A 25,800-nucleotide genomic window follows, 5' to 3' on the forward strand; every position below is an offset into this window, starting at 1 on the left:
AAAATTCATCCATTAATGTCACAATTTCAAAATGAACTATTTGTACAACATAACTCATCCTCACAGTCAAATATGGCTGTACCTCTAGGTAGAAAAGACAGGAATTGTGCAACATGGTATTAGCTCTCATATATTTCCTGTACACAATCTATGAAATTAATGGTATATAATGTATGCTTTTTTACTGTAAAATAATCTAGTATTTCAGGTTGAGATCCGAATTATGTTTTGTCGTTCCGTAATAAGACATTTAAATTTATCAAATGTGTGCACTATAATCCAAGCTCTCCACTGGTCTTCATAGCAACAGACTCTACCTAGCAACAGACTGAAAACTTTGTGAAAGAAACCAAGACTTAAAGAATGGACAAAATTAATAACATGTATAGTAACAAGAAACAGGTGCAATCATTGAATAATACATAAAAATACATGTATTTGCACAGAAAGTGCTTCAACGCCTCACCAGGGATGGTAAGCTCTCTATGAATGCAGTTACAATACAATGCGGGTTTTACTGGACTGGGGGGTGATGAATGCTTGCAGCTGCTCGCTTTCTATTCCTCGACCACCTCATGAGGAGAGTCTTGAAAAATACTAAACAACCCATCAATCAGCACTTGTAAAGCGTGAGACTGTCGCCCCTAGGGGTATCTGGGCGCTGTGTCTCCATCGAAGAGCCAGGTCTTGAGTTTCTTTCTGAAGTCTGCCAGCGAGGGGGCCATAGGGAGCTGGAGGGGGAGGTTGCTCTGTAATTTTGAGTGGCTGCCAGTAGCTAATTTGATTGGTCCTAACAGAAGGACCAACCACAAACTTTACAAACTTCAGCTCACACATTGGGAAGTCGCCTATCAGGTGTCTGTATACTGCTACAGAAACACAGTCTGCAGTTTTTAAAGTCCATTGTAGGCCGAAGCTAATCCGTCAAAATGGGCAGATACGCAACGGGATTCTCTTCCACCCACCACTTTCCGCACTACAACAACTACTGCTTTCTGCGCTTCAAACAATGGCGCCCAGACCCATCCCTGAACAGGGACTGCTCCCCGCCCCGCGCCCTTGTAAATCCTCAACGTACCACATCCATGATCTGCATCAGGCTGAGGGTGAAGTGCACGGCGAGCGGTTGGGTGTCGTTGCCCACCGGTCTCTCCAGGGGGGTGTAGTCTTTCATGAGCTCCTTCAGCAGGGTCCTCTGGTACACACCCTGGTGGGACTCTGGTGAAGCGGGAGAGAGAAAAGAGAGGCAGGAATGAGAACTAGGCATTGGAGACTTCTTGAGAGGACTATAAAAAAAGCACCAGCACCTTCAACACAAACGGAAATCACTGCAACGCCCTCAGTAAACAACAAGCATAACACGCACGGCATATAGGAATGTTAGTGCAACACCATCCGCATAAAGGCAGAATTGCACAAGGCTCTCAGCACACATGAAGAATATTGCAATATGCTAAGTTTACCCTACGTCAAGGCCACCCAGATACTACTGGTGTCCACGCACACGGGTCTGATCTCTACACAGCCTCCACGAACAGCAAGAAAGAGCACAACTCCTTCTGAGAGGGCAGTGAACGATCACAGGTGGGGAAGTCTGCAAGGAGTTACCAAAAGGGTAAGTATATACCTCCCTCAAGAGTAGACAGACCAGGGATCCTGCCTTGCACCTCCTCTTCCATCCACCATCAGGATGCTCTACAGCCTGGGAACAGGGCGGTCATCTCCCTCCATTAAGGGCGAGTGCACAGTTTGGGTGTACCACGGGGCCCCCGAGCAAAACAGTACACTGGGCCCTGCCTACCTAACCACTCACAGGAATAAAAATACTAATGATCGATAAAATAAACATATATTTATTGGTACCTCCGACAAAATCAGTGTTTTGACATTTTAAAAAACATGCTGTACAGCAAAGATTAATCTATACAAACAATTCTGGTCTGTGCATAGATTAGCATTGGGCCCCTATGCTCATTGGGCCCCCGGACAACTACCCAGCATGCGCATGTGTTAAGACAGCACTGGAGCACCCTACTCCTGCTAATTATAGAAGTGCTTAGAGAGAAGCAAACATGTATGTTTGGCAGCTACAACATGTGAGCCCACAAGAAAGCATACACAACAGACTTTCATCAGAGCAATTCTCTCCACGAGATGACTTGTCATGTGATTGGTTGAATTTCTTTAATGCCCAGACAACTGCAACTTGTTCTGTTTTGAAGGCTGTCCTCCGGTTTCGAGATTATGGCAGCAATCCTTTGCTAATCAAAGCCGAATGTGCTACCCAATTTGCGAAAAATTCAATTCAGTGCCTCAACTACCATAAGCCCTGATGTGGGGTCCGTGCTCACTGTGCCACTGAAACCAAGCTCCACACGACTGAAGAGCCCTAACGAGGGCGAAACTGGCTATGGTTGCTTGTGTTCCAGTTCAGCAAGGACCTGACTTGGCAGTTCTGGCTGGACTGTTCCCATTGGAGCAGGGTCAAGACTGATTTGCATATGGTTGGATCTAATCTGAAGTTGTACAGTGGGCAAAAAAACGATGGCCTGGAATTCAACCTAAATATTAAGTGGTTGATTTTAATTCAAGCATTCCACGCATCCCTTTTGGTTAACTACAATTTCCATAAGGGAAGTCAGGCTTCTCGGGGGCTCAGCACTAAATTACAGGGGGCTTGGCTTACACAAGTCGGCATACTTAGTAACCAGGGATCCACCAGGGGTTCTACAGAGATCAAACGGCTCAGCCTGTGTTGACTTCTAACTTCTTAAATTGATCTTCCAAATCTGGAAATGGTCCCAGTGGTCTTTGTTTGTTCTCTAGATTTCGCACACATCTGAAAAGGTTAGGCACGACCAATAGGATTGCTTACTCTCTTTCTATACTGGGCCAAAACAAATAGGCAGTGTTGGACTGGCCTATACAGAAATCAGGCAGTGCCCAATAGGCTTGTCTGGCAGATAAATGTGTGGGATAGTTTTTGTTAGCAGTTTGACAGTTTTTACTGTTTATTTCCCATATATTACCCCCAACCATATGCTTTGTTAATGTGGGCCACTTTTATTGTGGTGCCTGGCCTATTTTTTGTCCCCGTCTGACCCTGAAAATAGGGGTACACCTAACATCAGTCTTCTTGATACGGAGGTGCGCTACTAAAGGTAACTTTCTCGGCTGCTGGAAGACTGCTAGTCTCCTGCTGGCCCTAAAGTCATGGGCTGAGGCAAACTATAGAGGACTATCCTTTGGGTCCACAAGACCTCTTAATGTATTCTGGATGCCACCAATTTGGGATGAAAGAGACCTAGTTTAAGGAGCAATTAATATGATTTTAACTTTCTAAAATATTAACTCTTCTAAGACTAGTTATCCTCGGTCTCCCACAGCCTGTGCATCTATGAAGCAAATTGATCACTCCTCGATAAAATATCCTGAGAAAGGCTCAGTCACCAATAACTGGATGAGGCCGAAACAATCGTGCTATCATTCAAACCTCCCTTGGGTGTAATTGCTTGGATGGTGAAATGAAAATTTCATGATCAACTTCAAAACAGAAGAGAGAAAATGACTCCTGCTGCAGGCAGTTTTTTGGGAGGACAGAGGAGCAAACCCTGTAGAAGTGAGGAAGATCACTTTCTTGGGGCACTCACTGGAGGAACAGCAGCAACTAAGGGGCAACACAAGGGCACATACACAAACGCCCTACTAACAAATATCAGGAATGTATGAAACTATATTCATCACACTCAAAATACCTCCCCCCCCCCACCACACACACAATTTTAAGTTGTGAAAATAACAATAAAAAGCATTGGCATAGTCACTAGGTCTCGACTTTGGGACCTCATAAGTGTTTAGCCAGAGCTATTGGCTTTGACAATGTTTTTAAGATATGGTGTAGAGCAGTGTGTCTGCTGTGCAGCATGTTGTAAAGTTATAATAAAAAAGCGTTGTATTTTTTTAAATTTTACAGAAAACCAAGAAGATATTATGTAGAAGTGAACGACCCTATTAAAAAAAGAATTAACAGAACAAATGTCTTCTCGTTTTTTTGTTCTTGTAATGCTGTAAAATTATTCCTGTGAGTTCTAATGTTTGTTTGCTATAGCTTTTGTTTTGTTAAGCGGGGACGACCACAGCGTTGATGGATACAATAATATATAACAGTTGGGTGTTGGCGTTAGCATTACGTTATTATAATAAACATTTGTTAAATAAATATCACTGAATGCCCTGTTTAGGTTTATTGTTATAACAAGGTAACGTATTATTTTAAATCATTGTTACCCTGTAATTAAATTGAATTTAGGTTAGGGTAGGAGATGATGTTTAGTAACATTAGTGCATTGATTTGGAGACGGTGTGAAGGTAGCAACGTTTATGGCAAGGGGACAAGGTGAAGGGAGGAAATGTGAATTCACTGTGAGGGTTGAAGCAAAGTCAGTAGTTGAAAGTACAGAGTAGTAGTAGAAAATGCAAACGACATTAGCTTTATGGTGCACATGGCAATTTGCAACAAATTGGAATCCGCACCATTGTGAAAGACAGCATGTGGCAGAGTATAGAAGCACAGTGATTTGGCGATGGAGGTAAAATGTTTATTCTTGGCTCCCAGAAGACGACCAAGAGGCGCTTCATCCTCAGGGCTGGCATGCGGGAGGTGTGACCAGTGCAGCCACACCGGATGTTGAGTTCTGGAGGAGGGGGCGGTGGCGCTGTGTTTAGAAATAACTTATGGGTTTACAAGCACCTGCTGCTGAGTTCTTTCTATGCACCTGCTGCTGAGTTCTTTCTATGTACCTGCTGCTGAGTTCCTTCTATGCACCTGCTGCTGAGTTCCTTCTATGCACCTGCTGATGAGTTCTTTCTGTGCCAGCAGTTTTCAGGAAACAATAAAATTGTCGAGAAACTCTGGTGATTAACTTTCTTCCTGGAGAGAGATGGAGTTTTGTCTAGTGGCAGTCTGACATCATAAAGTAGCGCAGACGGTTGATATACCTGCTGCAAAGAACGTGTAACATGCAGATCACACAGCTGTATTTTCTGTGGATAGCTCAGTGGGCTACTGCTTTTGTCACAGAGATCTTTTGGTTACTTTTAGTTTAGAAAGTACAAACCTAGTATAGCACAGTGACCTATGAACTGTCTTAAAAGAGCTGCATTCAAACTGCCCATTATAGGTTAGAAGGTTATACATTGTTTTATGTAACATTTCCCACAGACTGATTTAGACATGTATGATTCATTGTCTCTATATAATGTGTGTGATTTAATGTGCTCTGACACCCAATACTGTTATGAGTAGTGCTAAAAAACATACATGAATGTGAGAGAGGGGCTAGGAAGAGATGAGGGGCACTGTTGGAGGGTGGTAGTGAGGGAATCAGTTGAGAAGGAGGTCATGGGGGGTGGATGGGGCAGCAAAAAGATTGTAACTCCGGGCGCCACCAGCAACAAAGATGGGCCTCCTGGTGCACAGCACTTTGCAAACACAACTTCGGTCAGGATCGTGCCCATTTTCACGATAACCACCGATTATAGAAGCGGGCATCATGTAAGTTCTGGATCAAGGTCGAACACAATTTCCTTTATTTATTGAATGTAGCCCTAGCCGCTGATGAACCATGCGTGTTAAATAGAGAATTTCAATTATATAGAATATTTAACGTTAACTTTCCAAACTGTATATCTGTGCCACTTGCATAATTAGTACCTGGTTCCTCCTGGTAGGGAAACAACTGTAGAAACAGAAAAATCCTGAAAAGTTGTGCTTCTAGATTTTTTCAGTGTGCCAGAAAGAGATGGGCTGGTTCTTATGCATTCGGTGCTCTTGTTGAGTAGTCTGGTGACTAAGCAAGAGAAGGCCTGTTGTGTCATCTTGTTATGGACATTTATTTAATAAAGGCATATTTAAATGGTTAAGTGAGTAAACAGGGTCCCAGATGCATACTTCACGTGCACATGCATGTGCTAAAAGAGTTTAAAAATAGAGGAGTAAGAAGTGAGTGACTTCAGCCCTAATTTTAGCCGCATAATGAGGCTGCTCGACTGACAAGAGAGAAAGGCCCAGGACATTTTACCACCAAACTGCTCTTCATGTTTTTACAAAAAGAAAATGCCGCATGTTCTAGTAATACAACGGCTTGCAGGCCCCAGATAAGTCCAAGCAGTGTGTACCTCGTGCGAGCTTGTGTTTTACACCCCGCAAGACACTTGCACATGAAAAAATAAACCCACTGCTATGCTGAGGCATATCCTTACACCAGGACTGAGGAACAATGCCACCACGGCCGGCTGCAACGTAAACTTCAACCTTGTGTGGATGCGTCAATGTTATAAGCAACTTTGGGAAGGTGACTGGGAGAACCGCTCTCCAGAGGCCACCACGAGACCCTGAAGACCGACAACCATTCAAACGACGTCGGTTAGTGAGAACGAACAGTGGCAAGAAGCGTTCTAAAATGTTTTCCAGCACGCACGATGGTATTCTTGATTCTAGAGATTTAAGTCTGGAAAGAATGGAAAGGTCGCGTGTTTCTACCCTCCTACACACGTCTGTTCTCTCCGTCTTGCATTGATAATGACGATGTGTGTATTTTGTGTGTTCCTGTGCCCAGAGGGCTCTAACAAAGGCCGCCTCAGGCTTGAGCGACGCAGCTTGTTGCTGTCAAGAGACTGATAAGCTGCAATAAAGGTGCACTCAGTCACAATTCCTCGGCAGTAAAAGAGCAGATTGCAAGCGCAAGATAAAGCACGCTTGTGTAAAGACTGCGAGAAAGACAAGACTGCGAGAAAGACAAGACCGCGAGTGGTGCGCGCGCACACTGCAGGGAATGTAAGGAATGCTGCTGGCACCCTAAAGCGCCGCTGCTCGCTCTCGAGACTCAAAGGCTGTGGGAGTGAACATTTACAGAAAAGGTTGAACATGCACCCGCCTTTAGCCAATTACATGCTTTCATTTTTTAAAGCCACACGCAAAGGCCAATAGAATGTGTGGAACTTAAAAAACCACACGGACGAGTTTGGAGAAAGTCTGGAGTGATTCCAAGAGGACTCCCCATAGTGCAACGCATGCGCGCTGCGCTAGGCTCAACCTAAAACGTTGGGAGAGAGGGAATGCGAAAAGTTATTTTTGAAATGAACAAACTTTAGCTCCTTCAAGATCACATCTGTATATTACTTCGAAATTGGTTAAATCAGGTCACTTTTAAACTCCAGGAAAGATCTTTGGCAGTCTGCCAAAAAACAATCTGGGGGGGGGGGGGTGGATCTCTCACCCTTTAAGTGACTAGAGATAGAAAACAATAAACTTTTTTTTAAACATAACTGATTCTTCTTTAACAGTAATATTCTCTGCTTACTTTCATAAACTAGACTCACTTCTTAAGAAAAAGTCTAATTACCCAACTTAATGGCACGTTTTTTACGATGACCTTTGAATGATGAAGTGCTGAGCTTTCCCTGTTGTGATTCAACCCTCTGAACTGCAAGTTCATTTCACAGCAAGCACACAACCCACTGAACTATCTTGACTCTGTATTCCTTTTAAAATTTAGGAGCATTTGTAAGATGTAATATTACATTTTGACTATTGCCTACATTTTTGACAAATATTTGACATTTTAACATATATATTATTATATTACTTTCGACCTCAGCTGGACAATGCCGGTATTTAGCATTTTCAGTACTGCCTGTGAAAGTGGCTAGCTGTAGGAATGGTCAGTGTTGATAGAGAAAGGTCAGAGTTCACATTCATCTTCTAGGACAGGATTAAGAGACAGTCGGGTGCAGTTGCCTAAATGTATGGCCTGGAAGACAGAACATCCAGCTACCACCTCATTAGTGGCAGAGTGAAGCACGTTTGTTTTCCCAGTCTGTGCGTGTTTCCACAGAAGGATCAGTGCATGGAAGCACGGACACAAGGGCCCACATAGCCACGGCAAATATTGTTCGGACAGAATTAATTGCCTGCTGAGGAATGTAAAGTCAGATGCGCTGCCCTCACTCAAATTTTAAAGTTATTAGTAATTTATTCATGCACACTTCATTAAAACCATTAAATGTAGATTAAAAAACACATTAAAATGTTAACATGACAATACAATATAACCATTAAATTGTAAAGTTGTGCCTTTGTTCAACATGCGGGATGCCGAAAAAAGACAGAATTCTAGGCCTGGGCGGAGTTTGTGGAGTCGCAAAACTCCATGAAGTGACCAAAAACCTGTGCCACACTACGTGGAGTTCCGCAAGCGGTGGAGTGTGTTGCGTCACCCCATTCGTGCTGAATTTTAGCAACGAGTGTTTGTCCCGCGCAGTGCTTTAAATGGGCCGGTACTCACCGGTACTGAGTACCGGCACTTCTTAGTTTTATCTCTCTGAGTACCGGCACTTCTCTACTGCCGAGGAGAGTACCGGTACTCCTGAAACCCTGGTGCTGGCGGTCTGTCTCTGACAGCCCAGGCACTTCTGTAGACCTGAGACGAGCCCCCTCTGAACTGTTCAGCTTGGGCTCATTTGCATATCGTCGGGGTGTTCACCATCACGCTGTGTTGCAAACACAGACATCGAGGCAGCCGGCGACAGCGCTATTAAGAAAGCCGTGGGAGGTAACCAGGTTCGAATAGCTTTAATCCCACCGGATTCTTTTGTCAAGTGTCTGCTTATGCCTGTCTGCTTGACTGCGATTGTTTTTGTGTGAGAGAAATACGAGAGTAAGGGGGGGAGAATTGAGACACTCATGGAAGGTATATCAGAGGAAATGTGTGGAATGCTTGTGTGTGCGCGTCTGCTTGTTTCTTTCTGTGTCGCTGGAGAATATATAGTATTGTGCCAAGCAACGGCAATTAACAGTATTGATGTTGCACATATTAAAAACATGGAAATATCTCCGCCTTTGGCTTTCTTTGTGTAATGAGTAAACAAACCTTCTTTGTTTATTGAAAGACATTTCTCATGTGTTTTGGTATGTGCTGCAAGTAGTATAGAAGTCAAGAAGTATCGGCATGACTTCTAAGCCCTGCCCCCAAGCTCCGCCCACTTGCCACATTTAAATGAGTGCCTGCACTATTTTTCCCCCATTTAAAGAACTGGTCCCGCGCTGTAAAATCAGTGCGAACAGCACCATGCGCAGCGCAAGAGGGCGCTGCTTCTTTCTGCCGCTCGAGTAGAAGTTCTACTCGAGTGGCAGCTTCCTCAACGCGAACGGATAGTTTCTCAATGCGAGCAGTAATCGCCGACCACCCGGGTTGAGAAATTTCGCTGGGAGGTGGTCTGGAGTAAGATTTTCCTTACTCGCGCTCGGCATGTTTAACGTTGGTGAGCCCGAGCAAGGAAAAAACGCCGCTCCGCAGAGCAATTTTTTTCGGAACTCAGCACGCTCCGCGGAGTGGGGAAAACTCTGCAAGCTCCGCGAACGGAGCCAAGTTCACCACCCAGACCTACGAGACTCTTATTTCATAATTATTTTTTTTTAAACATAGGACACAGAGAAACTTAGGAACTTTCTCTGGGGGCATACAGACTCAACTCCTGCCAGCTTCTCTAATTACCCACTGGAGCCAATTTCCCACACTGCCTACCGGTGCCAGCAGTGTCCACCAGTGCAGGCTTCAAGTTCCAGTCCCTCACACTCACCACTTGTGCCATCCATGGGCTCTGCCAACCTCTGCCAGACCCTCGAAGTGCCCAACAGCATCATAGGTTTGCAGTGGGCACCAGTGCCCCCTTCACACTACTCACCAGTAAAAGACCCACACGCGTGCCCAGTGCCAGCCGTTAGTGCCCACCAGTGACAATCAAAGCTGCCCAGGTTGTTATGGTGACAAGTCTCGGTAAATAACAAAAACTGGGGTAGCTGTCAATCACCTGCCCTGCCCGCTGCCAGGGATGGCAATCAAACCACCCAAAATGAACAGGTGCGTCTGACCCCGGGGTGACGCGGCAGGCAGTTCCAGGGGCACCCCTCTATGCCAGACTGGACGGGGGGGGGCATGCACCCCGCTGCCCCCCTAACTCGGCCCTTCTCTGTACAGATTAAGAGCAGAGTGCGGAGCGGGAGATTTTACAATGACTGAGGGTTTTCTGTCCGGGGGTCCGTCTGTCCTGGAGGGGGCAAGTTGTTTTGGGTTGGGGGGCTGCAATCTTCAGAGTAGGCAGATGTCCCTGAAGGTGAGAGCGGTCTTCAAGAGGTGGAGGGGGGAGGTGAGGGGGGGGGCTGAAGGACCACTGTGCTCCAGTCCCTCAAGACAGACATAACCCACAGAAAATATCCCTCAATGACCGACATAACCCACAGAAAATACAGCGTGTTTCTTACCTCGCGGCATCAGCAGCAGGACGAGGCCGAGGGACAGCCGCAGGCACCCGGGCACCTCCATCACCGGCTGCGGGGAAGGCGGGGGCGGTGGGGCCGCAGGAGGCTGTGGGGAGCAGAGACACGGTCACCGAGGGGTGGGGGGGGGGGGGGGGCGCTGCTGTCACTGTGCGCTGTCAGCGAGGGGAGGGGCGCTGCTGCCCCTGCCAGGACACGCACAGGTCTGTGTGTGGCTGTCTGTGTGTCTGCCTGAATGTGTGCGCGCAGGGAGTATTTGTGTGTCCTCTGGTGTGTGCCTGGATGCATACATGTTCATGGCTTGTGTACAGCTGTCCATGAGTCTGCATGTGCTTGTATGTGTGTGCGCCGTGTATGTTTGTGTTCCTGTGTGTGTGTGTGTGTGTGTGTGTGTGTGTGGATGTATACATGTTCGTGGTTTGTGTGTGGCAACCTGTGTCTCTGCGTTTTGGCGCGAATGTGTGCGCGCTGTGCATGCCTGCGTCTGTACCGTCATGTGCGCCCAGACATGTATATATGTCTGGAGTTTGTGTGTGTGGCTGTCTGTGTGCCTGCGTATTGGTTTGTATGTGTGAGTGTGAGACTGTATGCCTCTGTGTGTGTGTGTGCCTGCACGTATATCTGTATGCCTGTGGGTGAATATGTGCACGGGTAGTGTGCGTTGTCTAGTGTTTGTGTAACTCTGCTTGTTTCTTTCTGTCCATTTGTGTCTTTCTCTCTCTGCGTGCCTCGGTTTATCATGGTGTGCCGCGGTCTCTTTTTACCTGTGCCTCGCAGTGTCTTGGTGTCAGTCTATCTCTTCGGTATGGAACGCTGTGTCTGACAGTTTAGTGCTGTGCAGCAGGCACGTCGTATCTGTAACCCAGGGTATCCCCCACTGGGTGCTGCTGTCTCTTCCCGCCACCCCGCGCCTGTCTCTTAAACGCCTTCCTCTCTGCAGCGCCCTCTCTCAGAATCTGCATCTGCCCCTCTCTCTCTCTCTCTCTCTCTCTCTATAGCCGTTACACTAACTGCCGAGCACCGTCACTCTCTCCTTACCTCGGTCACTACCCCAGCCTCCACCAGCACTCTCTTCTAATGTACGGCGCTCTCTACCCATCAGTCTCTGGCAAGATTTTACAATCCCGGGGTTGAGTCCCATTCTTTGACCCATACCCCCCCCCCCCACTCTATTTCAATCTCCAGCACCCCACACCCCATGGGATTCTCCCCCAAGATCTGGCACTCTGTCCCAAACACTGACACTCTCGCCTCTCTCGCACTTTGAATCCGTCGCTGGCAATATCTTCTCATCCCTAAAATAAGATCCGAGTCATCTCCGGCGCTCTCTCGCCCTATTTCTGCCTCTCTCGCCCTATCTCGCCCTATCTCTGTCTCTCTCTCTCTCGCTCTCGCTCTCCCCCAATCCATGCCTCTCTCTCTCCCAATCTCTGTCTCTCTCCCAATCTCTGCTTCTCTCTCTTCCAATCTCTGTCCCCCACTCCCTCTCCAAATCTCGGTCTCTCTCTTTCTCCCTCCCAATCTCTGCTCTCGCTCTGACCCTAACCTCTTCCCCACTCACTCTCTCCCAATCTCTGTCTCTCTTTCTCTCTCTCTGGCACTCAATAACTTTCTCTCCTAATCTCTGGTACTCTCTTTCTCTTAGTCTCTAGGACCCTCTCTCTCTCCCACTCTTTAGCACTCTATCCCTCTCTCTCCAAATCTCTGAGCCACACACTGTCTCTCTCTCTCTCTCCCAAACTCTGGCTCACTCTCTCAGTCTCTAGCGCTCTCTCTCTCCTAATCTCCGGCACACACACTCTCTCTCTCTCTCTCTCTCTCTCTCTCTCAATCTCTGTCTCTCTCCCGATCCTCGCCTCCAAAAGAACCTGTCACCCTCTCCCAGTGTATGGAACTTGTTTCCAATCTCTGGCACTCTCCCAATCTCTGGCACTCTCTCTCCTAATCTCTACACTCTCTCTCCCAATCTCTGGCACTTTCTCTCTCTCTCCGCCTCCATAAAAACCTGTCACTCTCTCCAAATCTCTGGCACTGTTACCAGTTTATGGAATTAGTTTCCAATCTTTGGCACCGTCTCGCCCAATCTCTGGCATTCGCACTCGCTCTCTCTCGCCCAATCTCTGGCACTCTTCCAATCACCACCTCAATAAGAAACTGGCTGTCGCTCTCTCCCAATCTCAGCCTCCATAGGAACCTTTCGCTCTCTCCCAATCTCTGGCACTCTCTTCCAATCTCAGCCTCCATAAGAACCTGTCACTCTCGCCCAGTTTATGGAACTTGTTTTCAATCTCTGTCTCTCTCTCTCTCTCCCAATCTCTGGCACTCTCTCCCAGTTTATGGAACCTGTTTCCAATCTCTGGCACTCTCTCTCCCAATCTCTGGCACTCTCCCCCAGTTTATGGAATTTGTTTCCAATCTCTGGAACTCTCTCCCAGTTTATGGAACTCGTTTCTAATCTCTGACTCCCTCTCTCTCCCAATCTCTGGCACTCTCCCTCAGTTTATGGAACTGGTTTCCAATCTCTGACTCCCTCTCTCTCCCAATCTCTGGCACTCTCCCCCAGTTTATGGAATTGGTTTCCAATCTCTGGCACTCTCCCCCAGTTTATGGAACTTGTTTCCAATCTCTGGCACTCTCAACCAGTTTATGGAACTGGTTTCCAATCTCTGGAACTCTCCCCCAGTTTATGGAATTTGTTTCCAATCTCCGACTCCCTCTCTCTCCCAATCTCTGCACTCTCCCCCAGTTTATGGAATTTTTTTCCAATCTCTGGAACTCTCTCCCAGTTTATGGAATTTGTTTCCAATCTCTGGAACTCTCTCCCAGTTTATGGAACTTGTTTCCAATCTCTGACTCCCTCTCTCTCCCAATCTCTGGGACTCTCCCCCAGTTTATGGAATTTGTTTCCAATCTCTGGCACTCTCCCCCAGTTTATGGAACTGGTTTCCAATCTCTGGCACTCTCCCCCAGTTTATGGAACTTGTTTCCAATCTCTGACTTCCTCTCTCTCCCAATCTCTGGCACTCTCCCCCAGTTTATGGAATTTGTTTCCAATCTCTGGAACTCTCTCCCAGTTTATGGAATTTGTTTCCAATCTCTGACTCCCTCTCTCTCCCAATCTCTGGGACTCTCCCCCAGTTTATGGAACTGGTTTCCAATCTCTGGCACTCTCCCCCAGTTTATGGAACTTGTTTCCAATCTCTGACTTCCTCTCTCTCCCAATCTCTGGCACTCTACCCCAGTTTATGGAATTTGTTTCCAATCTCTGGCACTCTCTCCCAGTTTATGGAGCTTGTTTCCCATCGCTGACTCCCTCTCTCTCCCAATCTCTGGCACTCTCCCCCAGTTTATGGAATTTGTTTCCCATCTCTGGCACTCTCCCCCAGTTTATGGAACTGGTTTCCAATATCTGACTCCCTCTCTCTCCCAATCTCTGGCACTCTCCCCCAGTTTATGGAATTTGTTTCCCATCTCTGGCACTCTCCCCCAGTTTATGGAACTGGTTTCCAATATCTGACTCCCTCTCTCTCCCAATCTCTGGCACTCTCCCCCAGTTTATGGAATTTGTTTCCCATCTCTGGCACTCTCCCCCAGTTTATGGAACTGGTTTCCAATATCTGACTCCCTCTCTCTCCCAATCTCTGGCACTCTCCCCCAGTTTATGGAATTTGTTTCCCATCTCTGGCACTCTCTCTCCCAATCTCTGGCACTCTCCCCCAGTTTATGGAATTTGTTTCCCATCTCTGGCACTCTCCCCCAGTTTATGGAATTTGTTTCCAATCTCTGGCACTCTCTCTCCCAATCTCTGGCACTCTCCCCCAGTTTATGGAATTTGTTTCCCATCTCTGGCACTCTCCCCCAGTTTATGGAACTGGTTTCCAATCTCTGGCACTCTCCCCCAGTTTATGGAACTTGTTTCCAATCTCTGACTCCCTCTCTCTCCCAATCTCTGGCACTCTCCTCCAGTTTATGGAACTTGTTTCCAGTCACTGGCATGGCCCCGCTTCTTAACAGTAGCAACACAAAAAGATGATGGACGGAATACTGAATACTGTCAAACATCCACCCCTGCTCTATTCTCTCTCTTTATCTTATGTAATCAGTTTCATGCGCTGTTTTCTCTCTCGTGTACTTTGCTCCAGGTTTACGCTCTCTTCTCTTGTCCGACCTCGTAACTAACCTCTCTCTTTCATGCCCTCGAAGTGTCACTCTCCGTCCCCTCTCACACACCTCCCCACATCCCTCCAGTTTACCTGTGACTCACCTCTGCCCTCTCCGGAGCCCGATCCTTCCCCAGCAGGGGTGGGGAGATGTGCTGCTAGGGGAGTGATGGAGTGAGGTGTTCCATCCGGCGAGGTCCCGCCCCAGGTAGCAAAGAATGAGCGCGCTGCTACCCGCAGGTGGGGGCAAGGGGGTGAGATGCTCCTATATACAACAGCACAGGAGGTGAGATATTCCTGTAGACAGCAGGGGGTGGAAGTGATTCTGCCGTGTGGAGAGAGTGGATGTGGGTGCGGCGCTTCTCTGTGCAGCAGGTGGGTGAGATGCTTCCCAACACAGCAGCAGGGGTGAGATGTTTCCCAGGAAGCAGGCGATGGGGAGAGAATGTTCTTTAGTTTGTATGAGATGGCGCGAGATGCTGTTTGAACAGCTGCAGATGGGTGAAATGTTAGCAGTGGAGCAGGAGAGATATTCCCCGAACGGCAGGAGATGGGATGAGATACTCACCTGGGGCAGGAGATGTGTGGGGTGAGACGCTCACCGGCCTGCAGCAGATGGGGGTAGCTGGAAACGGGGCGAGATGCTACCTTCAGCAAAAGGAATGAGATGCTGCTGTAGGTGGTTGGGTGAGATGCTCATTCCTATAGCAGATGTGGTGAGATACCCTTCCTGGCAGCAGATGTGGCGAGACACCCTTCCTGGCAGCAGATGTGGTGAGACACCCTTCCTGGCAGCAGATGTGGCGAGACACCCTTCCTGGCAGCAGATGTGGTGAGATACCCTTCCTGGCAGCAGATGTGGTGAGATACCCTTCCTGGCAGCAGATGTGGCGAGACACCCTTCCTGGCAGCAGATGTGGTGAGATACCCTTCCTGGCAGCAGATGTGGTGAGATACCCTTCTAGAAGCAGATGTGATTAAATCTTCCTAGCAGCAGATGTGGTTAGATATCCTTCCTGGGAGATGTGGTGAGATACCCTTCTAGCAGCAGATGTGGAGATACCCTTCTAGCAGCAGATGTGGTGGCATACCCTTCTAGCAGCAGATGTGGTTAGATACCCTTCTAGCACCAAATGTGATGAAATATTCCTAGCAGCAGATGTGGTGAGATACCCTTCTAGCAGCAGGTGTGGTGAGATACCCTTCTAGCAGCAAGTGTGATGAAATATTCCTAGCAGCAGATGTGGTGAGATACCCTTCCTGGGAGATGTGGTGAGATACCCTTCTAGGAGCAGATGTGGTGAGATACCCTTCTAGCAGCAGATGTGGTGAGATACCCTTCTAGCAGCAGATGTGGTGAGATGCCCTTATATCAGCAGATGTGGTGAGATGCCCTTCTAGCAAGAGATGTGAGGAAATCTTCCTAGCAGTAGATTTGGTGAGATACCCTTCTAGGAGCAGATGTGGCGAGATACCCTTCTAACAGCAGGTGTGGTGAGATACCCTTCTAGCAGCAGATGTTATGAAATCTTCCTAGCAGCAGATGTGGAGAGATACCCTTCCCGGGAGATGTGGTGAGATACCCTTGTAGGAGCAGATGTGGAGATACCCTTCCTGTCAGCAGGTGTGGTGAGATACCCTTCCCTTCCTGTCAGCAGGTGTGGTGAGATACCCTTCCCGTCAGCAGGTGTGGTGAGATACCCTTCCCTTCCTGTCAGCAGGTGTGGTGAGATACCCTTCCTGTCAGCAGGTGTGGTGAGATACCCTTCCCTTCCTGTCAGCAGGTGTGGTGAGATACCCTTCACTTCCTGTCAGCAGGTTTGGTGAGATACCCTTCCTGTCAGCAGGTGTGGTGAGATACCCTTCCCTTCCTGTCAGCAGGTGTGGTGAGATACCCTTCCTGTCAGCAGGTGTGGTGAGATACCCTTCCTGTCAGCAGATGTGGTGAGATGCCCCTCAAGACCGCGGGAAACAGTGATGTCCACTGCCTTGGAGACCAAGAGTTGGGAACGGGGTGGCCGGAGATGGGGTGACATAACCCACAAGGCAGGGACCACGGTGAGATGTTCCCTCGGGCAGCAGTGAATGGTGAAATGTGCTGCTCCAGGTACCCAATGATGAGGAGAGATGTCCCTTTATGAGACAGCTGTCTGAGATGCTCCTTCAGACAGCTGTGGCTGGGGAGTGAGATGCGACTTCCGCCTGCAGGAGGAGGGGAGAAATCGTACAACAGGCAGCAAGGCGTGAGATAAGATGTGGAGTGAAATGCTCCTGTTGGTAGCAGAGGGGGCGACGAACCCCTCCAGGCAGCAGGAGATGGGTGGATTACAGATGGGGTGAGATGTCCCTCCGGGCTGCAGAATGCCGGATGAAATGCCAACCTCAAGCAGCAGGAGACGGAAAGATTGCTTCTCCGAGCAGGACGGGGTGCTTGAAATGCGCCTCTAGGTAGCACGAGACTGGGTGAGATGTGCTGCTGCGGCCGGCAGGCACCGCGCTCCCCGCCCGGCAAGTTGTGAGCAGTGAAGGGGAGTGAGAAAACCCGTCCTCAGCCCAGCCCCGCACCCCTGATGTACTGCGACTCCGGGAGCGGGAGGGGGGCGACAGGGAGGGAGAGACCGTCTCTGGGAGCAGGCTGGAGGGATATGGGATGGGGGCGATGGGGGGGGGGGGGGGGGGGGAGGAGGGAGGGAGATACTGTCCCTAGGAGCAGGCTGGAGGGATGGATGGGGAGGGGATGTCTTCTGCTCTACGGGGTGAATAATTAACTGCAGCTCTATCCCTCTGAAGAGCAGGGTCGTTTTATTTCACTTTTCTATTAAATTAGGGCGCTGCGGCGTCGCTTCCCCCAGCAGGCCTGTCACAGGGCTCAGCAGCCCACCCACCCTCTGCTGGGACCAACAGCTCGGCAGACGGCTGGCAGCGTGCTGCTACGACCATCTCCACGCACGGCAACCGCCCAGATCAGTGCCTTACAATGTATTCGACCGGTATCCCACCCTCCACGGAGCAGCATCCCACCTGCTGGGACCAGGATCTCACCCACCTGCTGGGAGCAGCATGCCTCACCCACCTGCTGGGCCAGGATCTCGCCCTCCTGCTGGGACCAGCATATCTCACCCTCCTGCTGGGATCAGGATCTCGCCCTCCTGTTGGGACCAGCATATCTCCCCCTCCTGCTGGGACCAGCATATCTCCCCCTCCTGCTGGGACCAGCATATCTCCCCCTCCTGCTGGGACCAGCAGATCTCACCCTCCTGCTGGGACCAGCAGATCTCACCCTCCTGCTGGGACCAGCAGATCTCACCCTCCTGCTGGGACCAGGATCTCACCCTCCTGCTGGGACCAGCATACCTCACCCACCTGCTGGGCCAGGATCTCGCCCTCCTGCTGGGACCAGCATATCTCACCCTCCTGCTGGGATCAGGATCTCGCCCTCCTGCTGGGACCAGCATATCTCCCCCTCCTGCTGGGATCAGGATCTCGCCCTCCTGCTGGGACCAGCATATCTCACCCTCCTGCTGGGACCAGCATATCTCACCCTCCTGCTGGGACCAGGATCTCGCCCTCCAGGGACCAATATATCACTCGCTTACTGAGACCAGCATATCATACACTCCTGCAAGGAGCAATATCTCGCCCTCCTACTGGAAACAGTATCCCACCCTCCTGCAGAAACCAGTACATCTCACCCTCCTGCTGGGACCAGGATCTCACCCTCCTGCTGGGACCAGCATATCTCACCCTCCTGCTGGGATCAGGATCTCGCCCTCCTGTTGGGACCAGCATATCTCCCCCTCCTGCTGGGACCAGCATATCTCCCCCTCCTGCTGGGACCAGCATATCTCCCCCTCCTGCTGGGACCAGCATATCTCACCCCCCTGCTGGGACCAGCAGATCTCACCCTCCTGCTGGGACCAGCAGATCTCACCCTCCTGCTGGGACCAGCAGATCTCACCCTCCTGCTGGGACCAGCAGATCTCACCCTCCTGCTGGGACCAGCAGATCTCACCCTCCTGCTGGGACCAGCATACCTCACCCACCTGCTGGGCCAGGATCTCGCCCTCCTGCTGGGACCAGCATATCTCACCCTCCTGCTGGGATCAGGATCTCGCCCTCCTGCTGGGACCAGCATATCTCACCCTCCTGCTGGGACCAGAATCTCGCCCTCCAGGGACCAATATATCACTCGCTTACTGAGACCAGCATATCATACACTCCTGCAAGGAGCAATATCTCGCCCTCCTACTGGAAACCGTATCCCACCCTCCTGCAGAAACCAGTACATCTCACCCTCCTGCTGGGACCAGGATCTCACCCTCCAGGGACCAATATCTCACTCTTGCTGAGAACAGCATATCATGCCCTCCTCCAGGGACTAATATCCCACCCTCCTGCTGGGACCAGCATATCAGACCCACCTGCAGGGACCAATATCTCACCCTCCAAGGACCAACATCTCACCCTCCAGGGACCAACATCTCACCCTCCAGGGACCAATATCTCACCCTCCTGCTGAGACTAGCATATCATACCCTCCTGCTGTAACCAGTATCTCACCCTCTTGCTGACGCCAGTATCTCCCCCTCCTGCAGAGAGCAGCATGCCAGTCTCTTACTGTGGACAGCAGCTCATCCTCCTTTTAAAATCTGTACCCCAGCCTCTTCCTGGGATCCTTGTCTCCGCCCCCACACACACGACCCCGGGCAGTATCTCATTCCCCCCCCTGTCTGGGAGTAGTATCTCACCTTGCTTCCAAGACCATCCAGTCATCCTCCAGCTGGCGACAGCAGCTCAACCTTGGTTCTGGGACTAGGATCTCACCCTCCTGCTGTATCCAGCAACCCTCTCACTGCTGCTGGAACCAGAATCCCACCCTCTTGCGGACACAAGTATATCCCCCCCGCCCCCCGAGAAACTAGCATCTTCCCCTCATGAAACCAGTATCTCTCCCTACCGCTCGAACTAGAATCTCACGCCTCTTAGAACCGGTATGTCACCCTCCTGGAACCAGCTTCCTCCTGCTGGGATCTGTCCTGCTATGACCATAACATCTTAGCAGCGGCTGAGATCCCCTTCATGCAGGGACTGGTATGTCAGCCTTCCGTGTCCAACATGGCACCCTGCTGATGGGCCCTATTTTCACCCTCTTACTAGGACCACCCGAGTCCGACCAGCATCTCTTGTACCAAGATGGCTGCCAAGACTTCCTGGTTGACGTGTTGGCAGCCAATCAGATTTCAGCATTGGGGACAGTCGGATCCTACCAGGATCTGTTCCCTATATATACATAATTTTTTTTAAATTACATAGAGGGGGAGAGAGCAAGAAAATATGTAGTCACATTGAGTGCTCAAAGAAAAATTGTTCCCTAATATGACTTGTGGAAGGGTTCAAGTCACAAGGATGGTAAAAAGCTATGCTCCAGGGAAGTGACAAGCAAAAGACAATGAAGGAAAGCCGCCAAATTAGAAGGAAAGTCGCCAAACAAGGAGGAAAGCCGCCAAACAAGGAGGAAAGCCGCCAAATAAGAAGGAAAGCCGCCAAATTAGAAGAAAGCCGCCAAATTAGAAGGAAAGCCACCAAATAGAAGGACAGCCGCCAAATAAGAAGGACAGCTGCCAATTAAGGAAGCAAATACGACTGAAAGGGCAACTAACCAACGTAAACAAGGGTCTTCACAAACCCCACTCTAAGCATTAGTATTGTACACAATAGCTATTCGAGAATAGACAACTAAAAATTGCCTCTATCAAGACCTAAAATGACTGCTTGAGAATGTGCTTTCGCATTCTTGGGAATTTGTGAGGGGCTATTTTACATCCGAAATCAGTCGGCAAGTAGCATAGTAGAAGAGGGAAGGGAGCTTAAAAAAATGAATGCTACGGAACAAGGGGTCACTTTATTTTAGGTTGCAGTTATTATTCAGATGCTAAAGTCGGCAGTCTGAATGAAGGACACAGTTTAATAGACATAAGCGTAACCAAAGTAATATATTAAACAAGCACTGGCAAAGTCAATAGGTCTGTCTGAGACCATTGGCTTTGCCATTGCTTTTTCTTCATGCTGTGCAAAATCAGATGATTTGTAACCATGCTATACAGCAGCGTGGATGCTTTGAAGTGTGGCTAAAATTAATTAAAAAAAGCGCTTTGACACATTCAGGGGTAACGTGCTATTTTTTATTTAAAAGTGCATTAGCACTGGATGCATCATAGTCTTTTTTTTGTCGTGCTGCTATACAACATGGCTACAAATCATTCTGATTCTGTACAGCATGAACAAAAAACAATTGCTGAGCCAACAGTCTCATACAGACCTACTGGGTTTGCCAATGCTGGTTAGATCTCGGCACAAAACCCCTGTGATTCTAAGCAAATAAGTTAATCTCCCCATGCGTGAAAAAGCAAAAACATATGATGTTTGGCAAAAAAATCCTATCACATAAAGAACACACTTGCGTCCATGTCTTAGTGAAAATACATTTGGAAGTAGATAGCATCTGTTGTCACAGTAAACATCCATTTGAAAAGAGAAAAGGGCTTCTTTGAAGTGAGTGTGGCACAGAAAAATATAGCTACAAATGGCAAGAGATTCAACAAGAACGACAGGTAAGAAGAAAAAAATTAAAAGTAGTACCTCAATCACAGCGCGATCAGCAGAAGGACAGTAATCAAGATGAAGCAATCAGTACTTGGTGCATGCTCCAGCCAAAAGGAGAGAAAGTGAAGCCAGCAAGTGTGGGCCAATTAGAGGGCAACAAATAAGAGTGACAATGGGGTTGCTCTTGTCCTGACCTACGGTGCGCTACTACTTCTGTTGCTGGCCTTACCTGGTGCACCCTGTGCCCTGTGCGCTTCGCCCTGCTGATCTCTCCGTCCTCCGCCGCCGCCTTTAACAACAGCGGCCGCTGCGCTGAGCGGGGACGATACTACCTTAACTACAACTCCCAGCAGCCCGAGAGGGGGAGAGTCCTGCCGTCAGCGTTTCCCGCGCCAGGAGGTGCTTAAAGACCCGGCACTTCCTCGACAGAGCGGGTTGCTCTTGTCCTGACCTACGGTGCGCTACTACTTCTGTTCCTGGCCTTACCTGGTGCACCCTGTGCCCTGTGCGCTTCGCCCTGCTGATCTCTCCGTCCTCCGCCGCCGCCTTTAACAACAGCGGCCGCTGCGCTGAGCGGGGATGATACTACCTTAACTACAACTCCCAGCAGCCCGAGAGGGGGAGAGTCCTGCCGTCAGCGTTTCCCGCGCCAGGAGGCGCTTAAAGACCCGGCACTTCCTCCGCGTCGCGGGACGCGCGCGGGCGGCGCCGGGCTAAGCCCGGGCAAAGGGCGGGCCGTCTGTGGCCGTCCGGGGCTGGACAGGGCTGGGCTGGGCCACCCCCTTAACCAGCTTCCACTGCATTCGGGGACTATCTGTTGCTGTCGCTGTATAAAGCCTGTTGCACGGTTTGGTTAACAATTGTTTGATATGTCGTGTTAACTGTGGTCATAACTGCCCCAAGAGACTTGGCTTAGTACTAGCTATGGCAAAAAACCACAGTAAGTGCTCAACTGTGGCGGGATCAGGGACTTTAGATGCCTTCTTAAAAAAAGCTGAACATGCTGTCTCTAAAGAAATTGAGATCGTTGAGAAAAGGTTGTCTTTAGAGCCCCTTACCCAGCTTTTGATATCTGCGCCCTCCCAGGCACCTCATTCTATTTCTGCTGGGACTGTTTTAGAGTTTGGTCATTCTAGCGATCAACTTTTGTTGAATGTATCTAGTCCTTCATTGTCCCCCCCCCCGCCTTACGTTCTAGGCAATCAAAGCCCCCCTCTGTTGTCCCTGTTAAAATACCCAAGGGCAAGAGAAAAGCTACTCGTGCCCCTACTGGAAACTGCCAAAACGCTAAGCAACCCAGAAATAAAGATCCTGGTGAGGGGCTGATTCATCCGATAGGTAGTTTGACGGTTGAGGCTACCACTCATTTAGGAAACGGGTTAATTGAGTCCATTGCTCAAGGGAGCACTGCCACCATGAAAGACATGTCAGCTGACTTGATTAAACGATTGGAGGAGAGTTTGAGTAAGCTTATTTTGCCAGTCTTGGATAGACTTAGCGAGATTGACAATAGACTCACTCTTATCGAACGCCACATCGCTGGTCAACGCGTTCAGGTGTCAAGGCCCACTCCTTCTGATTTATCTCCCTTGGGTGAAGTCACCTCTAGAGTGTCGGACATGGTCAATTGTATGGCAAGTTCTGTGGCAGGCCCTACAATCCCCTCACCACCTGTACGGAGCATTAGCGGTGTTAGACCAGGACTGAGGGACACTACCGATAGTCGACCAGCACAGGGACAGTCGACACACAAGGAACGTCCATTAAACTTGCCACCAGAGGCATGTCCATATACGATCATCTTGGCTAATGTCCCGAAGACTTGTGACGGCAAGGAAGAGCACTGGTCTTCCCTGAAAAATAAAACTCTTCACTTTTTGACGGGGAAGACAGTGCTGGGGAGTCATCTCTTTAATAGCTTTAAAATGGTGAGAAGGGTTCCGTGGGTGGGGAAAACCAACAAGACTTTGAGGGGCGATTGCGTTGTGAATTTTAGTTCCCCTGACATAGTAGATCACATTCTAAGACAAGCAGGGTCTTTGAGAATTCAACAGAACCACATCAACGTTCTTCCATTGGGCTTTTTTTACCCTCCACCTTTTCTAGGTCAGGTTATACAGAGAGAGCGCCCTTTTCTGCAAGTTCCTGGAAGTAACCCACTGGATTTAAAAAACAGATTTGAAGCCCTTAGTACCTTAGACACAAACGATTGACTTAGGGTTAATGGAGTCTACTCACATAATGAGATTTTTAGTACACTTCCCTCTAACCCTTTTGGGCTTTTACCTGTTAGGTCATCTGCTGTGGATTACAACGTTATTTTCACCGCCCCGACAGTTATTAACTCATCTTCACAGACAGAGGTTGCCATTGGTATTACACAGAGATGTTCCAAGGTAGTCTCCGCAGTAAAGAGAGGCACAACTCCCACTCTTAACTCTGAAAATTTGGGTGTCGTATTGCCTTCTTATGGAGTAGAGGTTGAGCCATTACCCCCTTCATGTGAATTGGCCAATTGTTTAGTTAGCGAACAAGCGGGTGTAACGGAATTTCCAGCAATCGATTCAATTTCTGCTTTATCATGGAATATTGCTGGTCTCCGCTCTAAACGTGGTGATCAAAACTGGAGGGCTTTCCTCTCTACTCATCATATAATCGCTTTACAAGAAACATGGGAGGCCACTGATCCTTATTACCTGGATGGGTACCAATCTTTCATCAAATACGCCATGCCCTCTGTTATGGGGAGACCACGAGGGGGTCTTTTGTTATTATTTAGTTTAAAGTTATTATATAGCACTGAGCTGATAGTAACCAATTCTCCTCATATTTTAGCGGTGAAAATGGAATGTGTTAACTTACCATCATTTTTGGTGGTTAACTTTTATAACTCATTTACAAGGTCGAACGAGTTAGAGCATCTCAAAGCACTGTTCAGCTTTCTGGATGAGTATGATGCAATTAATGTTAAACCTTATCTTCTTTTACTTTTTGGCGATTTTAACATTCATGTATGTAATCTTAACTGTTTTGTAAATAATTATCATGACTCATGCTTACAAGAGGCTATCCATTTTGAACACTCTAAGGGTGGGAATTTCTTAGAGAATATGGTATCGTCCTTTCACCTTCATATGCCTGTTCAAGATTTGTTGGTCCCGGTTCACACGTTTTCAGGTCAAGGCCATTGTAGCACAATTGACTATATTTTTGTACCACGCATAATGGTGAACCTATTGGGTACTTTTCGAGTCACGCATAATGTTCTAAGTGATCACAACCCACTCACGCTGGAAATTAAAGTCAAGGCACTGAGGAAAGAAATTCTCCTGCCTTTGATTTCTAACACAAATCTTGAGTCTACCAGTCAGGGAAGACGACTGAGATGGGAAGTTATTAACCCGGCCGACTTCCTTGTTAAGTTATATGAACGTAAAAAAGAGGACTTTAGCTTGTGTTTTTCGCCATTGGCTCAACCGTTGGTTATTCTGGGCGCTTTTGACAGAATTACTAAACATGTTACGGGGAACCTCACCACTCATGGGAAACCTAAGCCCAAGAAATTTAAAAACTGGTTTGACCAGGCCTGTGTTAGTGCTCACTCTGCCCTTTTATCGGCTCTTAAAGAACCTGGCAATAACCCAAGTTAGTTAACTGAGGCTAGAAGAAACTATAAAAAAGCGATTAAGGCCAGGAAAAGTGAGCTAAAAAACAAGGCTTGGGACGAGTTATCAGATGCAAGCACTCAGAAAAACAGCAGCCAGTTTTGGAAGGTGATAAATAGCCCCCTTTTTAATGAGCAGGAGAACACTATTAAAGAATGTTTTATCCCGCCTGATAAATGGGTGGCCCATTTTAGTGGCCTATACTCGGAGATACAGGATGTTAACCCAGTAAATTACGCAGACCACACATTAGCCTCAAGAATCCTTTTTAAGGAGGAGGAAGTCCTAGAGGCCATTGAGGCAATGGCATTAGGCAAAGCCCCAGGACCGGACGGAGTGCCTGTGGACCTTTATAAGGCTGACCCAGGGTTTTGGGCGAAAGTTTTAACTCGCGTTTTTAACGCTGCCTCTGAGGCCGGAGCTCCAAGATCATGGGGCAAAGCTGTTATTGTCCCTCTTTTTAAAAAGGGTTCAAGAGAAGACCCGGCTTGCTACCGGCCCATTTCTCTCCTGGACTCCGCCGTGAAAGTTATGGGTAAAGTTGTCCTTGCCCGTTTAACATTGTGGTTGGAGGAGCAATCTATAATTTCTGACCTACAATATGGGTTCAGACAAGGAAGGGGAACTGTTGGCCAATGCCTTAACTTGCATCTGATCATAGGAAAGTACACGGTCGCTAAGCAGGGGGAGCTCCATCTAGCCTTTATGGATTTGTCCACCGCTTTCGACCTTGTTAATCGACAAAAACTATGGGCCTTACTAGCCACTCTGGGGCTTGACTCAGTTCTGATTTCTTTCCTGGCTGTTATCCACGAGGACACCACTGCAGTTGTTAGTTACAGTGAAGACGGAAGTCAGACTGATGCCTGGCAGGTAAAGCGTGGTGTAAGGCAGGGGTGTATTCTTGCACCCCTACTTTTCTCGCTTTACATCAATAACTTGGGTCCGGTTTTAATTGCAACTAGTAAAGACATTCCGAAAGCCGGCTCCAAAATGATCCCCGCATTGCTATACGCGGATGACACAGTTTTATTGG

The 25,800-nt window shown here is 48.5% G+C and overlaps 1 protein-coding gene across 3 annotated transcripts in view; it reads right to left on the bottom strand.

Moving 5' to 3' along the window:
- LOC146772622 (neuronal acetylcholine receptor subunit alpha-7-like) overlaps positions 1–17,101 on the bottom strand; it is a 90,464-nt gene extending 73,363 nt beyond the window's left edge. Inside the window, exons 1-3 of one of the 3 annotated variants that reach the window (XM_085638814.1) lie at positions 15,065–17,101; positions 10,322–10,424; positions 1,079–1,218 (exon numbers count right to left, since the gene is read on the bottom strand). In XM_085638814.1, the coding sequence (XP_085494940.1) occupies positions 1,079–1,218; positions 10,322–10,382 (201 nt within the window). In that variant the 5' untranslated portion in view covers positions 10,383–10,424; positions 15,065–17,101. Of the gene's footprint in view, positions 1–1,078; positions 1,219–10,321; positions 10,425–11,100; positions 11,226–14,600 lie in introns of those variants that run through there. The other 2 variants (XM_085638815.1, XM_085638813.1) reach the window with 2 other exon arrangements.
- Between the last annotated feature and the right edge of the window lie 8,699 nt (positions 17,102–25,800).

This window comes from Triturus cristatus, chromosome 12, assembly GCF_964204655.1.
Source record: "Triturus cristatus chromosome 12, aTriCri1.1, whole genome shotgun sequence".
NCBI classification, from domain to species: Eukaryota; Metazoa; Chordata; class Amphibia; order Caudata; family Salamandridae; genus Triturus; species Triturus cristatus.